Source organism: Tachyglossus aculeatus, chromosome 23 (genome assembly GCF_015852505.1).
Source record: "Tachyglossus aculeatus isolate mTacAcu1 chromosome 23, mTacAcu1.pri, whole genome shotgun sequence".
NCBI classification, from domain to species: Eukaryota; Metazoa; Chordata; class Mammalia; order Monotremata; family Tachyglossidae; genus Tachyglossus; species Tachyglossus aculeatus.
Window position 1 is genome coordinate 10,567,916 of NC_052088.1, and position 20,344 is coordinate 10,588,259.

General features: G+C 44.3%; 1 protein-coding gene across 1 annotated transcript in view; it reads left to right on the forward strand.

Annotated features, from left to right (window-relative positions):
* The window catches only part of DMGDH (dimethylglycine dehydrogenase), a 64,321-nt gene that overhangs the window by 37,997 nt on the left and 5,980 nt on the right, over positions 1-20,344 (forward strand). The window contains exons 13-14 of the mRNA XM_038765484.1: positions 1,730-1,887; positions 2,815-2,874. Of these exons, the coding sequence (XP_038621412.1) occupies positions 1,730-1,887; positions 2,815-2,874 (218 nt within the window). The remainder of the gene's footprint in view (positions 1-1,729; positions 1,888-2,814; positions 2,875-20,344) is intronic.

Here is a 20,344-nt window from a genome sequence, read left to right on the forward strand (position 1 = left end):
GTGGGCTTACAGTCTAGAAGGGGGAGACAGAGAACAAAAGAAAACATATTAACAGAATAAAATAAATAGAATAAATATGTACAAGTAAAATAAGTAAATAAATAGAGTAATAAATACATACAAACATATATACATATATACAGGTGCTGTGGGGAAGGGAAGGAGGTAAGGCGGGGGAGACGGAGAGGGGGAGGAGGAGGAGAGGAAGGAGGGGGCTCACAGTCTTTGTCCCCATTTTAGAGATGAGGTAACTGAGCCCCAGAGAAGCGAAGTGACATGTCCAAGGTCACACAGCAGACAAGTTGGGGAGTCTGGATTAGAACTTCAGTCCTTCTGACTCCTGGGCCCGTGTTGTACCCACTAAGCCACGCTGCTTCTCTAGATATGCCAAGCACCATGCTAAACCTGGGATAGATAAGAAATAATCAGATCTGACACCATCTCGGTCCTACCCAGAGCTCACAAATTAAGAAGTAAGAATAGCAGATATTTCTTCATTCCACCTATGCTTGGAGGGCTCATCGATGATATTAACTGAGCGCTTACTGTGTGCAGAGCACTATACTAGGTGTTTGGGAGAGAACAATACAGTAGAGTGGGTCATCACATTCCCTGTTGTCAAATAGCTTACAAGACTAGAAAAAAGGCCGAAAGGCAGGAAGCAGGAAAGCAGCAAAGGCACTAAAAATCCTGTATAATAGAGATCTAGGACCCCACACACCTGAATAATTAAAAGTAAGCTCTATCTTCAGCAAGTTCTCCTTCTGAAAGTTCTTCCCAAACTATTCTCTCTAGACTGTAAGCTTCTTTTTGGGTAGGGAACACATCTGCTAATTCTGTGGTACTCTCCCAAGTACTTAGTGTAATGCCCTGAACATAAGCACTCAATAAATATGATTGACTGATTGATTCTCAACTTGAAAATTCTGATTTGGAAAGCTACTATTTAATGTTTTCAATGTTAGTCTTTGTTTTCCTGCGGGTCTGTCAACCTGGGTCACTAAAACAGATTGCTCTGAACAAAATAGCTCTTTTTTATGAGATATTTTTGATATGACCGGTGTTTCTGGTCTCCAAAATTGAGTTACTGTCCTGGCTGGGTGGTCATTCGGTCATATTTATTGAGTCCTTACAGGGGGCAGAGCACTGTACTAAGCGCTTGGGAGAGTACAATACAACAATAATCAGAAACGTTCCCTGCCCACAGTGAGCTGACAGTCTAGAGTAGGAGACAGGCATTAATATAAATAAATAAATTACAGATGTGGATGTCAGTGCTGAGGGGTTGGAAGTGGGAGATGACTAAAGGGAGCTAGTCAGGGTGACACAGAAGGAAGAGGGAAGGAGGGCTTAGTCGGGGAAGGCCTCTTGGAGGAGATGGGCCTTCAATAAAGCTTAGAATTGGGGGAGAGGAATTGTCTGTCAGATTTGAGGAGGGAGAGTGGTCCTGGCCAGAGGTAGGATGTGGGCGAGGGGTCAGCGGCAAGATAGACGAGATGGAGGTACAATGAGGAAATTAGAATTAGATGAGTGAAGTAGGAGGGGAAAAGGTGGTAGAGTGCTTTAAAGCCAGTGGTGAGGAGTTTTTGTTTGACGCAGAGGTGGATGAATAACCACTGGAGTTTCTTAAGGAGTGGGGAAACCCGGTCTGAACGTTTCTGTAGAATATTCCTACTTAGCAGAAGGGAGGGACCAGGTTGACTGGGTGTTGACTTTGGGTTTATTTTAGGTGAGCTTGGCTGGGAACTGTATCACCGGCGAGAAGACTCTGCCGTCCTTTACGATGCCATTATGAGAGCGGGCCAGGAGGAGGAAATTGACAATTTTGGAACTTATGCCATGAACGTCTTAAGGCTGGAAAAGGCCTTCAGAGCCTGGGGATCAGAGGTCTGACATTTTAATGATGTTATCGGGTATTCTGTTTTTCTTTTGGCTTTAATCTGTCCTCCCAGAACTGGCATTAGAAAACGGGATTAAAGTAAACCCCAATAAGAGACGGTCAAGGATTCTCTGTTTTATGCTTTCTTCATGATCTAGTTTGTGTTTAGAAGCTTGAATGTCTTAGTGGTGTTTATATCACCAACCCTCAATTATGAACATAAGCTTCTTTGTTTACCAGTTTAGAGTCTGCCCACAAAACAACACTTACTGAAATATTCTGAAATACCATCTTTAGGCACAGCTTGAATTTTCACCAAATGCCTTTGGAACACACATTTTTCTCCAACCCCCGTCTCTTTCTATCTCGTGCTCTTTCTGTTTTCTCCGTCTTTTCACCTTTCCCACCTTCTCTCTCGTTCACTCGTGATTTTCTCCCTCTGTCTTCTTCCTTCCTCCTTCTGACTGTCTCTCTCTCCCTCTCTCCACTTCTCTTGGCCCACACTGAAGGATATGAGAGCTTCTTTTGACTTTCTTCATTCATGACCAGTGAGTTTTATGTCAGATGAACCACTTACACTAAGTTCCTTTTCAGGAATTATTTAGCAGTGTTAAAATGATTTTATGAAGATGGAATAAAATGGCCATGTATATTTTGTGAAGCTCTATATGAGCGCATTAAACAAAATGAAGGAAAAAATGAAAATTTGAAATTCAGGAAGTAGAATTATTATTGTTGGTGTCATCCAGTTTTCTCTGGAAAGAAAATTTTAATAAAATTTCAACTGAAAGGAAGATTAAAAACCAGAGCATCATTAAAGAAAAAGTGAGGCAACAAAATAACGCTTTTGCTTAGGATAAAGTTTGAGGAAAGATGCATTGTGAAAACTTCAGTGTGATTACTGATGGTTTAAAATGTGAATTTTTCCATTTTAGATGAACTGTGATACCAATCCTTTGGAGGCTGGACTAGATCATTTTATAAAGTTAAATAAGGTATGTCTGTTATCCAAAGTGGAGACCAAATTGGAGCAAAATAGTGTTTATCTACTCTTAAAGCTAAATTTAAGTTAGTTATTAACAATAATCATAATCATGTCATTTGTTAAGCATTTACTGTCTGCCAAGCACTATGCTAAGCACAAGATAATCAGATCAATTATAATTTCTCACCTAAAAAAATGTAGGCATGTATTAAGAAATGCGACACTTGGCTTTCTTACAATGAATTTCATTGAAGATGAAAAAGACTTAAAATTTCTCCATTGTTTAAATCTTATATAATAATAATAATGATGATGATGATAGCATTTATTAAGTGCTTACTATGTGCAAAGCACTGTTCCAAGCGCTGAGGAGGTTACAAGGTGGTCTGGTTGTCCCACAGGGGGCTCACAGTCTTAATCCCCATTTTACAGATGAGGTCACTGAGGCCCAGAGAAGTTAAGTGACTTGCCCAAAGTCACACAGCTGACAATTGGCAGAGCCAGGATTTGAACCCATGACCTCTGACTCCAAAGCCCAGGCTCTTTCTACTGAGCCACGCTGCTTCTTATATATCTCATATATCTCATATATATCATATCAGACAGTTAGATAGTCAACTCTACAGATTATTCAGGAGTGAATTTTCCCCTTTTCCTTTCTGGACTATCCGTGGAAGAACGTGTTTAATCTGTCAGGATCTCCAAGCCTCCCTTCTTCTTCTTCAAATGCTGTCCAGTCATTTCCAACCCATGGCTATTCCATGGACATACGCTCTTCAGAGCGTCCAAACTTCTGTCACTTAACTGATTCCCTAAGAGTGTTCTATCAAAAGCACATAGCAAAAACATGTGCACTGGGAGAACTGAGGATATATTTTTAAAAAATAGATGTAAAATATAAAAATATATTCTATGACTTTATATATAGATATAATATATTCAAGTAAATGTATTTGAAATATATTTGGTTTTGCTAAATCTCTACTGTAAGGAATGGAAGGACTTTGAATAAGATGAGAAGCAGCGTGGCTCAGTGCAAAGAGCCCGGGCTTTGGAGTCAGAGGTCATGGGTTCAAAGCCTGGCTCTGCCAATTGTCAGCTGTGTGACTTTGGGCAAGTCACCTAATTTCTCTGTGCCTCCGTTACCTCATCTGAAAATGGGGGATTAAGACTGTGAGCCCCACCGTGGGACAACTTGATGGCCTTGTAACCTCCCCAGCGCTTAGAACAGTGCTTTGCACATAGTAAGCGCTTAATAAATGCTGTCATTATTATTATTATTCAGTCCTCAGTCCTCTGATGCCATCATCAATCAGTTGTATGAATTGAGTGCCCATTGTGAGCTTTCAACACGCTAGCCACTGCCCAAGCTAGGAATGGAATGGCTAGGCCTCTGCTCGACTCTCCCTACCATAGTGGAGATGGGTACAGTACTGGAAACTCTCCAGGTGTGATTTTGAGAGGAACTTAATAAATACCAGAGTTGTAATTATTATTATTATTATTTTTATTGAAAGGAATCACCATACGGACTGGTCCCAGGTGAACAGCAGCAGTGGATACACATTTTGAGCCCGGGAGGGAGTGTCGAGGATGAATAGATTGAGATGAAGCAGGGGGGAGTGGGTTGGTGGTCCTGGGAGTTGCCACGACAATGCCAGCTTAACTTTATCATTAGCAGACGAACCAATCAATCAGTAGAATTGATTGAGTGTGTACAGCACAAGTAGAACACATGATCCTGTCCTCCGGGAGTTTACAGTCTAATGGGTAGACAGATACTAAGTAATCTATTTAACGAAGCGCCGATCTTACTGATCGCCAGGGTCTTCGCCCCCTTCGGATGCCCAATTCGCATCGAAGGCTAAAATCCCATCCGATAAAATCGGGAGCGTCTGCGTAGGAACTAGTGCTTGGGACCTTTTCTAATGACCCAACATCAGTTACCAGCTATGCAATCTGCATATTTATAGTGTTTGACTGAGCCAATGTCCTGAAGTGTTTTCCAAAGAATGTGTTTCGGGGCATTCTTGGCAAGGTTTTTATTTTTACGGCAAGCCATCTGCCCGCCGATCGGCAAAACAGGTGCACATTATTGACCAGGCCCCAAGTGGCTGGTTGGGCTTTCGGGTAGCAGAAGTTTGGATTTAGTAGTTAAAACTATGAATAAAAATTGCCTGGCTCTTGGAAGCTGTAAAAACATCTTGCGGGACACCAATGTATAGACACATGGCTGATCTTTTTGCTTCATTGTCTGGATATTTTAGCTTTGGGAGAAAGCCTGGATAAATTTTCTCTTTCCTGAAATTATAACTAAACATAAAACTCCCTGTATAATTATTAACAGGTGTGAGGGTGATACATTTGCTGATCTCTTCACATTATTTCAATAATTGTAAAGAATATGAAGCCATTTAGCTGATAATATTTTCAACTTGCAAGGTTTGTCAATGTTGTTGGTCCATGTTTTTGGTTTCCAGAGTGTTTTTCCTGTTGAAGTCACTCAGTTGATTGGTTTTTCTAAAGTGTGAAAGAAGATAGTATACAGTAAAGACTTAATATATTTAGTTCTGCCTTAACAGAGTGGTTGCATCCTACTTTCAGGAAGGCTTTTTTGTGGTATTTGTTAAGCGCTCACTATATGCCAAGCACTGTATTACGCGCCAGGCTAGACACAAACTAATCAGGTTGGACTCAGTCCCTGTCCCACATAGGGCTCACAATCGTAATCCCCATTTTACAGATGAGGTAACTGAGGCCCAGAGGCACTGAGCTTCCCCAAGGTCACACAATAATAATAATAATGATGGCATTTATTAAGCACTTACTATGTGTAAAGCACTGTTCTAAGCGCTGGGGAGGTTACAGAGTGATCAGGTTGTCCCACGGGGGGCTCACGGTCTCAATCCCCCTTTTACAAATGAGGTAACTGAGGCACAGTGACTTGCCCAAGGTCGCATAGCAGACAAATGATGAAGCCGGGATTAGAACCATGACCTTCCGACTCCCAGTCCCATGCTCTAGCCACTAGTCCATGGTGACTTGCTCAGGGTCACCTGACAGGCCACTGGCAGTTGAGAATAAAACCCAGATTTCCTGATTCCCAGTCCCCGGCTCTTTCCCCATTCCTTCCTGCCTGGGAATTCTCTCCCTGAGGGATCTTACTGCTCTCAGCTTGAGGGATTCTTGTTCAACGTGACCCGTGCTGCCATAGGGAGCAAAAATCCAGTTTCACCAATTTTGGTGAAAGTCCTGATGACTTAACTGCGGTGATTTCCAAGTCGGGGGGAACCCAACTGCAGGTGACCTTTGTAGAGGCCCTAGTCAAATGGACCAGTGTAGATCTGAAATCAATCAATCAATGATATTATGAAGAGGTGACTCTGTGCCCTAGCACTGAACTAAGTGCTTGGGAGAACCCAGTAGAATAGAGATGGTAGACACGATCTTGCCCTCAAGAAGCTTGAAAGAGCTGTCGCCCCTCAGTTTCCTCATCTGCTGTCCCTCCCTCTTAAAGTATAAATCCCGTGAGGGCCAGTAACACTGTCCAATCTGATAATCTTGTATCTGCGTTAGCACTTAGCACCATGATGGGCAGCTCTGGCACTCCAGAGGCCTTCTTCAGGTACCGTTCCTTCACCTCTGCCCAAGGACATGAGAGCCCATTTGTACTTCCCAAGCGCTTAGTACAGTGCTCTGCACACAGTAAGCGCTCAATAAATACGATTGAATGACATCTCCTCACCGTACCTCGTTCTCGCCTGTCCCGCCATCGACCCCCGGCCCACGTCATCCCCCGGGCCTGGAATGCCCTCCCTCTGCCCCTCCGCCAAGCTAGCTCTCTTCCTCCCTTCAAGGCCCTGCTGAGAGCTCACCTCCTCCAGGAGGCCTTCCCAGACTGAGCCCCTTCCTTCCTCTCCCCCTCGTCCCCCTCTCCATCCCCCCATCTTACCTCCTTCCCTTCCCCACAGCACCTGTATATATGTATATATGGTTGTACATATTTATTACTCTATTTATTTATTTATTTATTTATTTTACTTGTACATATCTATCCTATTTATTTTATTTTGTTGGTATGTTTGGTTTTGTTCTCTGTCTCCCCCTTTTAGACTGTGAGCCCACTGTTGGGTAGGGACTGTCTCTATATGTTGCCAACTTGTACTTCCCAAGCGCTTAGTACAGTGCTCTGCACACAGTAAGCGCTCAATAAATACGATTGATGATGATGATGATGATGATGATGATGATGAATGAATCCCTCATTTTCTTGGGGGATTTTGGAGAAGACAGGGTCTTAGTCCTGCAGCTACAGCTGCTAATAATAAAATGATGGCATTTGTTAAGCGCTTACTATGTACAAAGCACTGTTCTAAGCGCTCGGGGGATACAAGGTGATCAGGTTGTCCCACGTGGGGCTCACAGTCTTAATCCCCATTTTACAGATGAGGGAACTGAGGCTCAGAGAAGTCGTGACTTGCCCAGTGTCACACAGCAGATGCTAATGCTTCTGGAATTACTGGCTGCTGACCTCTGTAATAGCCGGCACTCCAGCCATCCTCCAGTCCATCAGTCATCAATATTTCTAGTAATAATTGTGGTACTTTAATAACCGTGGTGCTTGTTAAGCACTTACTGTGTGCCAAGCACTGGACTAAGTGCCAGGATAGATACAAGATAATCAGGCTCCACCTCGGGGGTTGGATCCCCATTTTGTAGATGAGGAAACTGAGGCCCAGGGAGGTTAAGTGGCTCGTCCAAAGTCCCACAAGAGACAAGCAGCGGAGCAGGGATTAGCACCCAGGTCCTCTGATTCCCAGGCCTGTGTTTTAACGGCTAGGCCATGCTGCTTCTCATCTGAGAGCCAGTCCTTGTGGCCAAACTTACATCATCATCATCGATCGTATTTATTGAGCGCTTACTGTGTGCAGAGCACTGTACTAAGCGCTACACAGAACGCAGCTGCTCTGTGCCTGGGTTTACTGTTAACCCCCACTTTAGGAATCTGGTTTTCAGCATTCCTACCTCAGCCCGTTAGTCTGGTTCTCTATCTTTAAAGGCTGGCCCCATCCAGCCACCTTGCGGGGTACTGAATTCACAACCCGCTCCAGGTTTCATCATCATCATCAATCGTATTTATTGAGCGCTTACTATGTGCAGAGCACTGTACTAAGCGCTTGGGAAGTACAAATTGGCAACATATAGAGACAGTCCCTACCCAACAGTGGGCTCACAGTCTAAAAGGGGGAGACTCCTTTTCCTCTTTCATCCCCGCTGGAGCAGGCCTTGTTTGGCCTCCCGAAAGTGATCATCCCTGTTTCTTGCCCAGACACCTTTGGGGTGGGTGGAAGAAATGAGAAGCAGCGTGGCTCAGTGGAAAGAACGCGGGTTTGGGGGTCCGAGGTCATGGGTTCTAATCCCGGCCCCGCCGCTTATCAGCTGTGTGACTTTGGGTAAGTCACTTAACTCTTCTGGGCCTCAGTTCCCTCATCTGGAAAATGGGGATGAAGACTGTGAGCCCCAAGTGGGACAACCTGATTACCTTGTATCTCCCCCATCATCATCATCATCATCATCATCAATCGTATTTATTGAGTGCTTACTGTGTGCAGAGCACTGTACTAAGCGCTTGGGAAGCACAAGTTGGCAACATATAGAGACAGTCCCTACCCAACAGTGGGCTCACAGTCTAGAAGGGGGAGACAGAGAACAAAACCAAACATACTAGCAAAATAAAATAAATAGAATAGATATGTACAAGTAAAATGAATAAATAAATAAATAAATAGAGTAATAAATATGTACAAACATATATACATATATACAGGTGCTGTGGGGAAGGGAAGGAGGTAAGATGGGGGGGATGGAGAGCGCTTGGAACATAGTAAGTGCTTAACAAATACCAAAATTATTATTATTATTAATAATAATTAATATTAATTAATAATATTAATAATTAATAATAATAATAATAATAAATGCAAGGAAAGACCAGCTATCTGTGATAACCCAAATTAGACACTGGGAGGCAGCAAACCCCCTCTGCGACAGTATAATGTCACTTTAATCCCGTTTTTAGCTGTAAGTGTGAATGTGAACATAGAATGGATGCATATACAGGCTCTGTTTATATATAACTTTTGTTTAGGGTAGAAAGCGATTAGGAAATTTTCTTCCGCCAGAAACGAGTCTTTTCAGGCTCAAGGTGCTTCTTAATCAGAAGCAACGGCTTGACACATGTGCGTGGGGTTGTAACTAGTGAATACTGTACCATTATCCTTCATCTTTATCCCGAGGCTTTAGAAGAATGTATTCATTCAGTCAATCGTATTTATTGAGCACTTACTGTGTGCAGAGCACTGTACTAAGCGCTTGTGAAGTACAAGTTGGCGACATATAGAGACGGTCCCTACCTAACAACGGGCTCACAGTCTAGAAGGGGGAGACAGACAAGAAAATAAAAGATGCGGGCAGGTGTCAAGTCACCAGAATAAATAAAAATAAAGCTAGATACACATCATTGGCAAAATAAATAGAATAGTAAATACGTACAAGTAAAATAAATAGAGTAATAAATCTGTACAAACATATATACAGGCGCTGTGCGGGGAAGGAGGTTTAGGGCCAGGGGGGATGGGAAGGGGGACAGGAAAAAGGGGGCTCAGTCTGGGAAGGCCTCCTGGAGGAGGTGAGCTCTCAGTAGGGCTTTGAAGGGGTGTTTGTGTGTCTCTGTGTGTGTGTGTGTGTGTCGGTGTGGGGGGGACGTTGTGTGTAAAAGTCTTCTAGAATGTGAGCCCATTGTTGAGTAGGGATTGTCTCTGTTGCCGAATTGTACTTTCCAAGTGCTTAGTACAGTGCTCTGAACACAGTAAGCGCTCAATAAATATGATTCAATGAATGAATGAATAAAAACATATATATGTATACATATATTCCTAGGTAGATAGATATAGCTATATGCTCTCATTCTTCCTTTCATCATCAGTGGTATTTACTGAGCACCGAAAACTGTACTAAGCATTTGAAAGCTTTCGAGAATACAGTACAACAGAGTAGGTAGACATGTTCCCTGCCAACCATTAACTTACAGTCCACAGAGGGAGACAGACATTAATATCAATGAATAATTTATAATATTTAATATATAGATATGGACATGAGTGCTGTGGGGTTGAAGGTGGGATGAATATCAAATGGCCAAAGGTGATAGATCCCAGTGCATAGATGATGAAGAAGGGAGAAGGGGCTGGGGAAAAGAGGGCTTTTCATTCATTCATTCATTCAGTCGTATTTATTGAGTGCTTACTGTGTGCAGAGCACTGTACTAGGCGCTTGGAAAGTACAATTCTGCAACAGAGACAATCCCTATCTCTATCACAGTCTAGAAGGGGGGAGACAGACAACAAAACAAAAAAAGTAGACAGGCAGCGTGGCTCAGTGGAAAGAGCACGGGCTTTGGAGTCAAAGGTCATGGGTTCAAATCCCGGCTCCGCCACTCGTCAGCTATGTGACTTTGGGAAAGTCACTTCACTTCTCTGGGCCTCAGTTACCTCATCTGTAAAATGGGGATTCAGACTGTGAACCCCATATGGGACAACTTGATCACCTTGTGTCCTCCCCCAGCGCTTAGAACAGTGCTCTGCACATAGTAAGCGCTTAACAAATGCCATCATTATTATTATTATCAATATAAGTAGATAGAATTATACGTGTTTATATATATATATTTTATTAATAAAATAAATAAAATAATAAACATATTGGGGTAGATACAAGGTAATCAGGTTGTCCCACGTGGGGCTCACAGTCTTCATCCCTATTTTCCAGATGAGGTAACTGAGGCACAGAGAAGTTAGGTGACTTGCCCAAAGTCAGCCAGGTGATAAGTGGCAGAGTCGGCATTAGAACCCATGACCTCTGACTCCCAAACCTGCGCTCTTTCCACCGAGCCATGCTGCTTCTCATTTCCTCCACCCACCCCAAAGGTGTCTGTGTAAAAATATGAACATGGATACACAAGTGCTGTGGGGTGGGGAGGGAGGGAGTCGGGGAGATGGGGAGGGGAGGAGGAGCAGGGGAAAAGGGGGGGCTCAGTCTGGTTTCGTAGGTAGTGGTCTGGTATATATGGAGAGGAAGGGGGTTCCAGGCTAGGGGGAGGATGTGGAAAAAGGGTGAGTGGCGAGATAGTGAAATCGGGGCACAGTGAGTAATGTGGCACTAGAGGAGCAAAATATGCGGACTGGGTTATAGTAGGAGATCAGCAAAATGAAGTAGTAGGGAGCTAACTGAGCTAGTGCTTTGAAGGCAACGGTGAGGCGTTTCTGTTTGATGTGGAGGTGGATGGACAACCTTTGGAGGTTCTTGAGGAAACATGGCCTGAACATTTGTTTTAGAAAACTGATCTGGGCACCAGAGTGAAGTATGGACTGGAGTGGGGAGAGACAGGAGGCAGGGAGGTCAGCAAGAAGGCAGAAGCAGTAATCAAGGTGGGTTAATGTGGTAGCAGTTAGGATGGAAAGGAAATGGGGGATAATAATAATAATTGTGATGGTATTTTTTAAGCGCTTACTATGTGCCAAGCACTGTTCTAAGCGCTGGACTTTAACAGTGTTATGAAGGATGGGAAGGGGGATGAATAAAGGAAGTTAGGGTGATGCAGAAGACAGAGGAAGAAGAGGAAAGGAGGGCTTTGACGGGGAAGGCCTCTTGGAGGAGATGGGCCTTCAATAAGGCTTTGAAGAGCGGGAGAGGAATTGTCTCTCGGATATGAGGAGGAAGGGTGTTCCAGACCAGAGGCAGGATGTGGGGGAGAGGTCGGTGGCGAGATAGACGAGGTGGAGGGAAAGTGAGAAGGTTGGCTTTAGAGGAACAAAGTGTGTGGCTGGTTGATAGTAGGAGAGTAGCGAGGTGAGGTACAAGGGGGCAAGATGATTTAGTGCTTTAAAGCCAACGGTGAGGCGTTTCTGTTTGATGCGGAGGTGGATGGAGAACCTTTGGAGGTTCTTGAGGAAACATGGCCTGAACGTTTTTTTTTAGAAAACTGATCTGGGCACCAGAGTGAACTATGGACTGGAGTGGGGAGAGACAGGAGGCAGGGAGGTCAGCAAGAAGGCAGAAGCAGTAATCAAGGTGGGTTAATGTGGTAGCAGTTTGGATGGAAAAGAAATGGGGGATAATAATAATAATTATGATGGTATTTTTTAAGCGCTTACTATGTGCCAAGCACTGTTCTAAGCGCTGGACTTAGTGTTATGAAGGCTGGGAAGGGGGATGAATAAAGGGAGTTAGGGTGATGCAGAAGACAGAGGAAGAAGAGGAAAGGAGGGCTTTGACGGGGAAGGCCTCTTGAAGGAGTTGGGCCTACAATAAGGCTTCTAAGAGCGGGAGAGGAATTGTCTCTCGGATATGAGGAGGAAGGGTGTTCCAGACCAGAGGCAGGGCGTGGGTGAGAGGTCGGTGGCGAGATAGACGAGATGGAGGGAAAGTGAGAAAGTTGGCTTTAGAGAAACAAAGTGTGTGGCTGGTTGATAGTAGGAGAGTGGCGAGGTGAGGTACAAGGGGGCAAGATGATTCAGTGCTTTAAAGCCAACGGTGAGTAGTTTCTGTTTGATGCGGAGGTGGGTGGGCAACCACCGGACTTTCTTGAGGAGGTGAGATAGACGAGATGGAGGGAAAGTGAGAAGGTTGGCTTTAGAGGAACACAGTGTGTGGCTGGTTGATAATAGGAGAGTAGCGAGGTGAGGTACAAGGGGGCAAGATGATTCAGTGCTTTAAAGCCAACGGTGAGGAGTTTCTGTTTGATGCAGAGGTGGGTGGGCAACCACCGGACTTTATTGAGGAGTGGGGAGGCATGTCCTGAACGTTTTTATAGAAAAATGAACCGGACAGCAGAGTGGAGTATGGACTGGAATAGGGAGAAACAGGAGGCAGGGAGGTCAGCAAATAGGCTGATAGAGTAATCAAGGTGGGATAGGATGAGTGATTGGATTAACTCGGTAACAGTTTGTATGGTAAGGAAAGAGTGGATTTTAGCGCCCTTATTTTTGGCCATACCCTTCCCTTTTGGTCTTACTCTTCCTTCCCCATCATGAGGGCTCCCACCTCCATCCCTTTACTCCCATATCCTACCCCAGTTAGGCCCATGACATACTGTTTCTGGCTTTTAGGACTTCCACTGAGAGAGTCTACAGATTTCTGGATTTTATGGGAAAGGCACTTTGAAAGAAAAGGGGGTTAGACAAATGAGTATATTTTTTAATGGCATTTGTTTAGCATGTACCATGTGCCAGGCACTCTACTAAGCGCTGGGGTAGATACAAGCACAGCACGTCCCACAAGGAGCTCACAGTCTTAAACCCCATTTTACAGTTGAGGTAACTGAGGTCCAGGGAAATGAAGTGACTTGCCCAAGATTACACAGCAGAGAAGTGGCAGAGTCCTTCTGATTCCCAGTCCTGTGCTCTATCCACTAGGCCGTGCTGCTTCTCATGCATTTCTTAGAGAAGCAGTGTGGCTCAGTGGAAAGAGCCCGGGCTTTGGAGTTAGAGGTCATGGGTTCAAATCCCAGCTTCGCCAATTGTTAGCTGTGTGACTTTGGGCAAGTCACTTAACTTCTCCGTGCCTCAGTTCCCTCATCGGGAAAATGGGGATGAAGACTGTGAGCCCACCGTGGGACAACCTGATCACCTTGTAACCACCCCAGTGCTTAGAACAGTGCTTTGCACGTAGTAAGTGCTTAATAAATGCTATCGTGATTATTATTATCAATCCATCACTCTGCCCACTGGCAGATCCTGTTGATTGCTGAAGCTACATCTCTTTCTCCCACTCCCCTGGTCCCCCCAGTCCCCCACAAGGCTACTTGAAGGAAACTGTGATGTTGTTATTCAGGGGCCGTGATTTATGCGTGTCACCGGTTTGAGGCTCTATTTTAGGCGTGTTTGTGGATGGCACAAAATTTGACCATTCATTGTCTTGTGAGTCCTTTAGCACATGAGAAAGGCTGTGGGATCTGACACATTGACCCAGAACTGCAACCTTTTGTCAGCTGATTCTCAAAGCCCGACAAATAAAGGAACGATCCGAGTGGGGGCATTCTGCCTGGGTCTGGGGAGAGCTTTTAATACATCCCATTTTTCTTGGAAAATTAATTTCAAATTGCTTAGATGTGAACAGCGTTATGTAGATTTAAAACTGGCAGCAGAGGATAAGGAAAGCAAGATAAAGCATGTGTGACTGAGAAAGATATCCAGCATCTTGGCTGGGGGCTGTTAGAGCCTATTTTCTGTAACATCTTTATTAATGAGCTCTATGAAGGGATAGCCATGGTGGTAAATTGGAAGCCACTGACAAACATCTTGTGGCGAGGATTGAAATGAGTTGGACATATAGAGCGCAAGTTAGAAAATGACACCAGACTTGGAAAAAGCCCGTAATAAGTCCAGACAGCATTGCCTAGCGGAAGTAGTTCGGGACTGGAATCAGAAAGCCCGGTTAATAATAATAATGGTATTTGTTAAGCTCTTACTATGTGCCAACCACTGTTCTAAGCACTGGGATAGATTCAAGATAATTGAGTTGGACACAGTCCCTGTCCCATGAAGGGCTCACAGTCTAAATTCCCATTGTACAGATGAGGTAACTGAAGCACAGAGAAGTTAAGTGACTTGTCCAAGGTCACACAACAGACAAGTGTCAGAGCCGGGATTAGAACCCGGGTCCTCTGACACCCAATCCCGTGCTCTTTCCACTAGGCCACCCTGCTTCCATACAACTTAACCTCTCTGTGCCTACATTTCCTCATCGGTAAAATGAGGATCAGATCTATTGTGAGTCCCAGGTGGGATCGGGGCCATAGCTGATCTCACAATCTTGTATCGACCTCCTGTGTTTAGTACATAGTAAATGCTTAATAGATGCCACAGGTATTATTATTAAAAGAAAATGATTCAAAGCAGATCAGGTTGGTAGGCAGATGACCTTAGGAGAGCATCGGGGCAGGGGGAATAGGACGTGGCTATTTGTCAGGGGAAAATCAGAAAGGGGTTTACAATGTGATTTGGTAGTAAAAATGCAGAAAGAGGGCCCAGCTCTGCCACCAGCCTGCTGTGTGACTGTGGACAAGTCACTTGTTGCCTCATTTACCTCATCTGTAAAGTGAGGATTAAATCCTACTCAGTGCGGCTCAATGGAAAGAGCACGGGCTTGGGAGTCAGAGGTCATGGGTTCAAATCCCGGCTCTGCCAATTGTCAGCTGTTTGACTTTGGGCAAGTCACTTGACTTCTCTGTGCCTCAGTGACCTCGTCTGTAAAATGGGGATTTAGACTGTGAGCCCCCCATGGGACAACCTGATCACCTTGTATCCTCCCGAGGGCTTAGAACAGTGCTTTGCACATAGTAAGCACTTAACAAATGCCATTATTATTATTATTATTATTAAACACCAAGCCTCTTGTGGGATAGGGACTGTGCCCAACCTCATTAACTTGTATCTACCCCAGCATTTAGTACAGTTTTTTGATATGTAGTAAGGACTTAACAAGTATCATTATTATTATTATTATTATTATTACTAAGTGCTTACTTGATGCCAAATGCTGTACTACGGGCCGGCGCAGATCTGACCCAATCCCTATCTCGCACAGAGCTCACGATCTAAGAAGGGGGGAACAATCTCATCTCCATTTTACAGATGAGTAAATTGAGGCCCACGGAGGTTAAGTGATTCACCCAAGGTCACACAGCCAGCCAGTAGCAGAGCTGGGACCAGAATCCCAGCCTCCTGGCTCCCGGCCCTGGGCTCTTTCCCCTATTTCAGTTCTCCTTGTCATTCCGGGCAGGTACATTCAAGCCTATTGGTTTGTGTGGAGGGAAAAGCGTCCGGCTAGAATGAGTTGGATTTGTGGGTACTCACCGTGGCTTTACAAACTTTTCCAAACGTGAGAAAATGAAGTGCACAGTTTTCTAAAAAACAAACCTACTTCTGCAGCAGGACCTCGCTTCCCTGGCACCCGCACAACTGGATGTCACCTGGATGTCCAGTTAATCCGGACGCTTTGTGGGTAGGGGGAACCAAGGCCCATAGGCCCCAGTCCTTTCCCCACCCCTCCCTTTCTGCCCCCTCGTCTTACCTTTCTGGTCCCCCCGTCCTGTCTCCTATAGCTTTACTATTAAATTCATGCAGAAAAGTATGTACTGTAAACCCCTCCTACCTCACCTCCCTTCTCTCCTTCTCCAGCCCAGCCCGCACCCTCTGCTCCTCTGCCGCTCACCTCCTCACTGTGCCTCGTTCTCGCCCGTCCCACCGTCGACCCCCGGCCCACGTCCTCCCCCTGGCCTGGAATGCTCTTCCTCTGCACATCCTCTTCCTCCCTTCAAAGCCCTACTGAGAGCTCACCTCCTCCAGGAGGCCTTCCCAGACTGAGCCCCCTTCTTCCTCTCCCCCTCCCCATTCCCCCCCGCCCTACCTCCTTCCCCTCCTCACAGCACTTGTATATACATTTCTACAGATTTCTTACTCTATTTTACTTGTACATATTTACCATTCTATTTATTTTGTTAATGATGTGCATATGGCTTTAATTCTATTTGTTCTGACAGTTTTGACACCTGTCTACATGTTTTGTTTTTGTTGTCTGTCTCCCCCTTCTAGATTGTGATCCCGTTGTTGGGTAGGGACCGTCTCTTTATGATGCCGACTTGTACTCCCCCAGCGCTTAGTACAGTGCTCTGCACACAGTAAGCGCTCAATAAATGCGATTGAATGAATGAATGAATGAAAAGTATACGATGAGTATGGGCTTGCTGGGATTCTTGGACGGGGGGTAAACGAGTGGAAATGAGAAGTGACTAATAAAAAAGTCACATGTTACAAATTCAGGAATATAATATTTGTGGAATAAAGTAATGTGGATGGTCCGGTTGGGGTTTAAGGCAGATTTCAGGGACCCATCCAGAACGACTAACAAGTGATAGCATGAACTAGTGGAAAGTGCACGAGTCTGACAGTAAGAAGACCTGAGTTTGAGTCCCACCTCTGCTACTGGCCTGCTGTATAACCTCGGTCAAATTGGCGAACATCTCTCGGCCCTCAGTGTACTCCTCTGTAAAATGGGGATAAGACCCATACCCTAACTCCTTAATCTGTGAGCACCAAGTGGGAGACGGGTTGTCTCCAATCTGATGCCTTGTTTCTACCCCAGCATTTAGCGCGGTGCTTGGCATCTAGTAAACACTGTATTCATAGTCATTATTAATATTAGAATTGAATAGTTGGAGCTTTCAGTGGTCTGTCTCTTAGTTGCGTAGTTTATATCGTTCTATTTGCCCTTTTGGGGGATAAAATATTGTACTGTACAGTCCCAAAAGTGCACACCGGAGTTGGCAGACCTGTTTCCTGCTCACAACGATCTTACAGTCTAGAGCAAGCAGCGTGGCTCAGTGGAAAGAGCCTGGGCTTGGGAGTCAGAGGTTGTGGGTTCAAATCCCCGCCCTGCCACATGTCTGCTGTGTGACCTTGGACAAGTCACTTAACTTCTCTGAGCCTCCGTTCCCTCATCTGTAAAATGGGGATGAAGACTTTGAGCCCCACGTGGAACAACCTGATCACCTTGTATCCCCCCCCCCCCAACAGTGCTTAGAACTGTGCTTTGCATATAGTAAGCGCTTAACAAATGCCATCATTATTAGTATTATTAGAGAGCTTAGTGCAGTGCTCTACACACAGTAAACACTTAGTAAATACCATAGATGAATTGATTCCTCTCCTTATCTCTGCCAGACCAATATGGGGCTCTGAGCTACTCTGGATTGGAAGCAGTGAAATGAACTAGGAGGTGATTTGGTGCAAATGATCAGACCATCATCAATCATCAATCATATTTATTGAGCGCTTACTATGTGCAGAGCACTGTACTAAGCGCTTGGAAAGTACAAATTGGCAACATATAGAGACAGTCCCTACCCAACAGTGGGCTCACAGTCTAAAAGATCAAGGAGCTTTCCCTGTTTAATTCACAACACTCCAGTCACGTCAACCCAACGCCACCCTCGGCACGTTCATATTTTATTCCCCTCCTCAGCACTCACGTACATATGTATATTCTTATTCAATTGTTCAATAATCTCTATGCTTTTTGTGGTACATTGCTTTGACTCTCTATGACAGACTTGTTTATCCTCCTGCCCCCACTCTTTCTAAATAATGTTAGTCAGCCTCCTCCATTAAATTGTACTGTTCAGTGGTACTTATTGGGTGCTTCCTGTGTATAGAACACTGTATTAAGCGCTTGGGGGAGTACAATACAACAGAGATGGCCGGCATGTTCCTACCCACAGAGAGCTTGTATTATCCTGCAGGGCAGGGGATGCACGTCTTGTTTCTGGCATACTCTCCCAAATGCTTACTACAATGATTTATGCTGGTTAGGTGCTCAGTAAATGCCATGGATGAGGAAACTGGGTAGGAGGAATCCACATGGTGGAAGGGACCGAGAAGTAAATGCCATGGATGAGGAAACTGGGTAGGAGGAATCCACATGGTGGAAGGGACCGAGAACAGAAGCTGCCATGCCCCAAAATCCTTGCCTAGAAAGTCAAGCACCTTTCGGGTTCCTTTCCCCCTCATTCAGAAATTCAGTTTTCAGGCGCTGGTTTGAATTGAATTTTGATTATTTATAATTTTCCTATGCCTTTGGGTCTGGATGTGATTTTAATCAATCTCAAAAATCATGAATAATTACAAGGCCTGAAAAAAAAATCTCACCTTTAATTTGGGGATATGTAGAGTTCAGCCTTCTGGCTTAATGGCTTTCATTAATTTCTCAAGTTGATTAATTAAAAGGTGCAAGTCAAAATTACCTTTTAGCTGTCAGCCTAAATGTTCCTGGGATTTGTATACCTATTGAAGTGGTTAACTATGATCTGTACTGTTAATTTGGCAGTGACCCATTAAAAGAGTGCGCATCTGTTGTCAGGCCTCCTCAGAGCTCCAATTAAAATGATCACATTAACCTCTGAGCCTACATTTTTTTTTCCTTAATGGAGCGGTGAAATATGTAATTGTGGCAAAAAATGTGAGAATGAGAAATAGAAAAAGCTCTAGGCCAAATCTTTCCAAACCAGGAATACCATTTTACTAGCAGGAAAAGAGAATGAAGAGAAGAACTGTGGGGGCCTGCTCCCTTTTGATGCTTGAATATTTATGCATGAAATGCTCATTTACCCTTAATTGTAGGCACCTGTATGGTATCCATCATTTTTCTCTAATACCGAACTCTGGTATTTAGCGCTTACTTATATTTAAAAATGCCCTGGCTGATTCTGTTTCTCCCTGTGGTCATGGATTCCTGGCTGTGTAAACGTAAGAAGTCGGTCAAATCTTTCTTCAAGAGGGATGTCATCATCATCATCATCAATCGTATTTATTGAGCGCTTACTATGTGCAGAGCACTGTACTAAGCGCTTGGGAAGTACAAATTGGCAACATAATCATGTCATCTCATGTCTTCTGAGAAGCCCGGCAGAAACAAAGCCGAGTCCCATCCCTCAATCAATCAATCAATCAATCATATTTATTGAGCACTTACTGTGTGCGGAGCCCTGTATTAAGCACGTTGTGAGCCCCACGTTGGACAGGGACTGTGTCCAACATGATGATCCTGTATCTACCCCAGGGCTTAGTACAATGTCTGGTGCCTAGTAAGTGCTTAACAAATACCATTAAAAAATAAAATAAAATAACAGAGTTGGTAGACATGTTCCCTGCCCACAACAAACTTGCTGGAGGGACCTGATTTTTGTACGTTCTGCTGTTCTCTACCATGAAGGGACCTAAAAAGGAGTCACTTCTTCCCAACTACCATCATTTCAGCACATTCATTCATTCAATCGTATTTATTGAGCGCTTACTGTGTGCATGCATTCAGTCCCCAAGACCACTAGTATACATGCTGCTGCTGCTGCTGATGGTATTTGTTAAGCGCCTACTATGTGCCGAGCACTGTTCTAAGCTGTGGATTAGATACAAGGTAATCAGGTTGTCTATAAACCCATCAAGTGTGATGGGTAAATAATCCTGATGAAACAGTTCAGGAAACTGGATATTCTATTTATGGGCAGCTCCTGTCCTTTTAATAATCAATCAATCAATCGTATTTATTGAGCACTTACTGTGTGCAGAGCACTGTACTAAGCGCTTGGGAAGGACAAGTTGGCAACATATAGAGACGGTCCCTACCCAACAGTGGGCTCACAGTCTAAAGAAGATTGGCTTTGTGGGCAGGAAATGTGTCTATTTATTGTTTTCCTGTACTCTCCCCAGTGCTTAGCACAGTGCTCTGCACTCAGTAATTGCTTAATAAATATGATTGAATGAATGGAAACTATCCCTCCTCTCAGTACCTTCTGCTTGGTCTGCCAGTCTCCCAGAGGAATTGTTTACTCTTAAACTTTAGTTTTCTATGTAGCCATCCCAGGGATC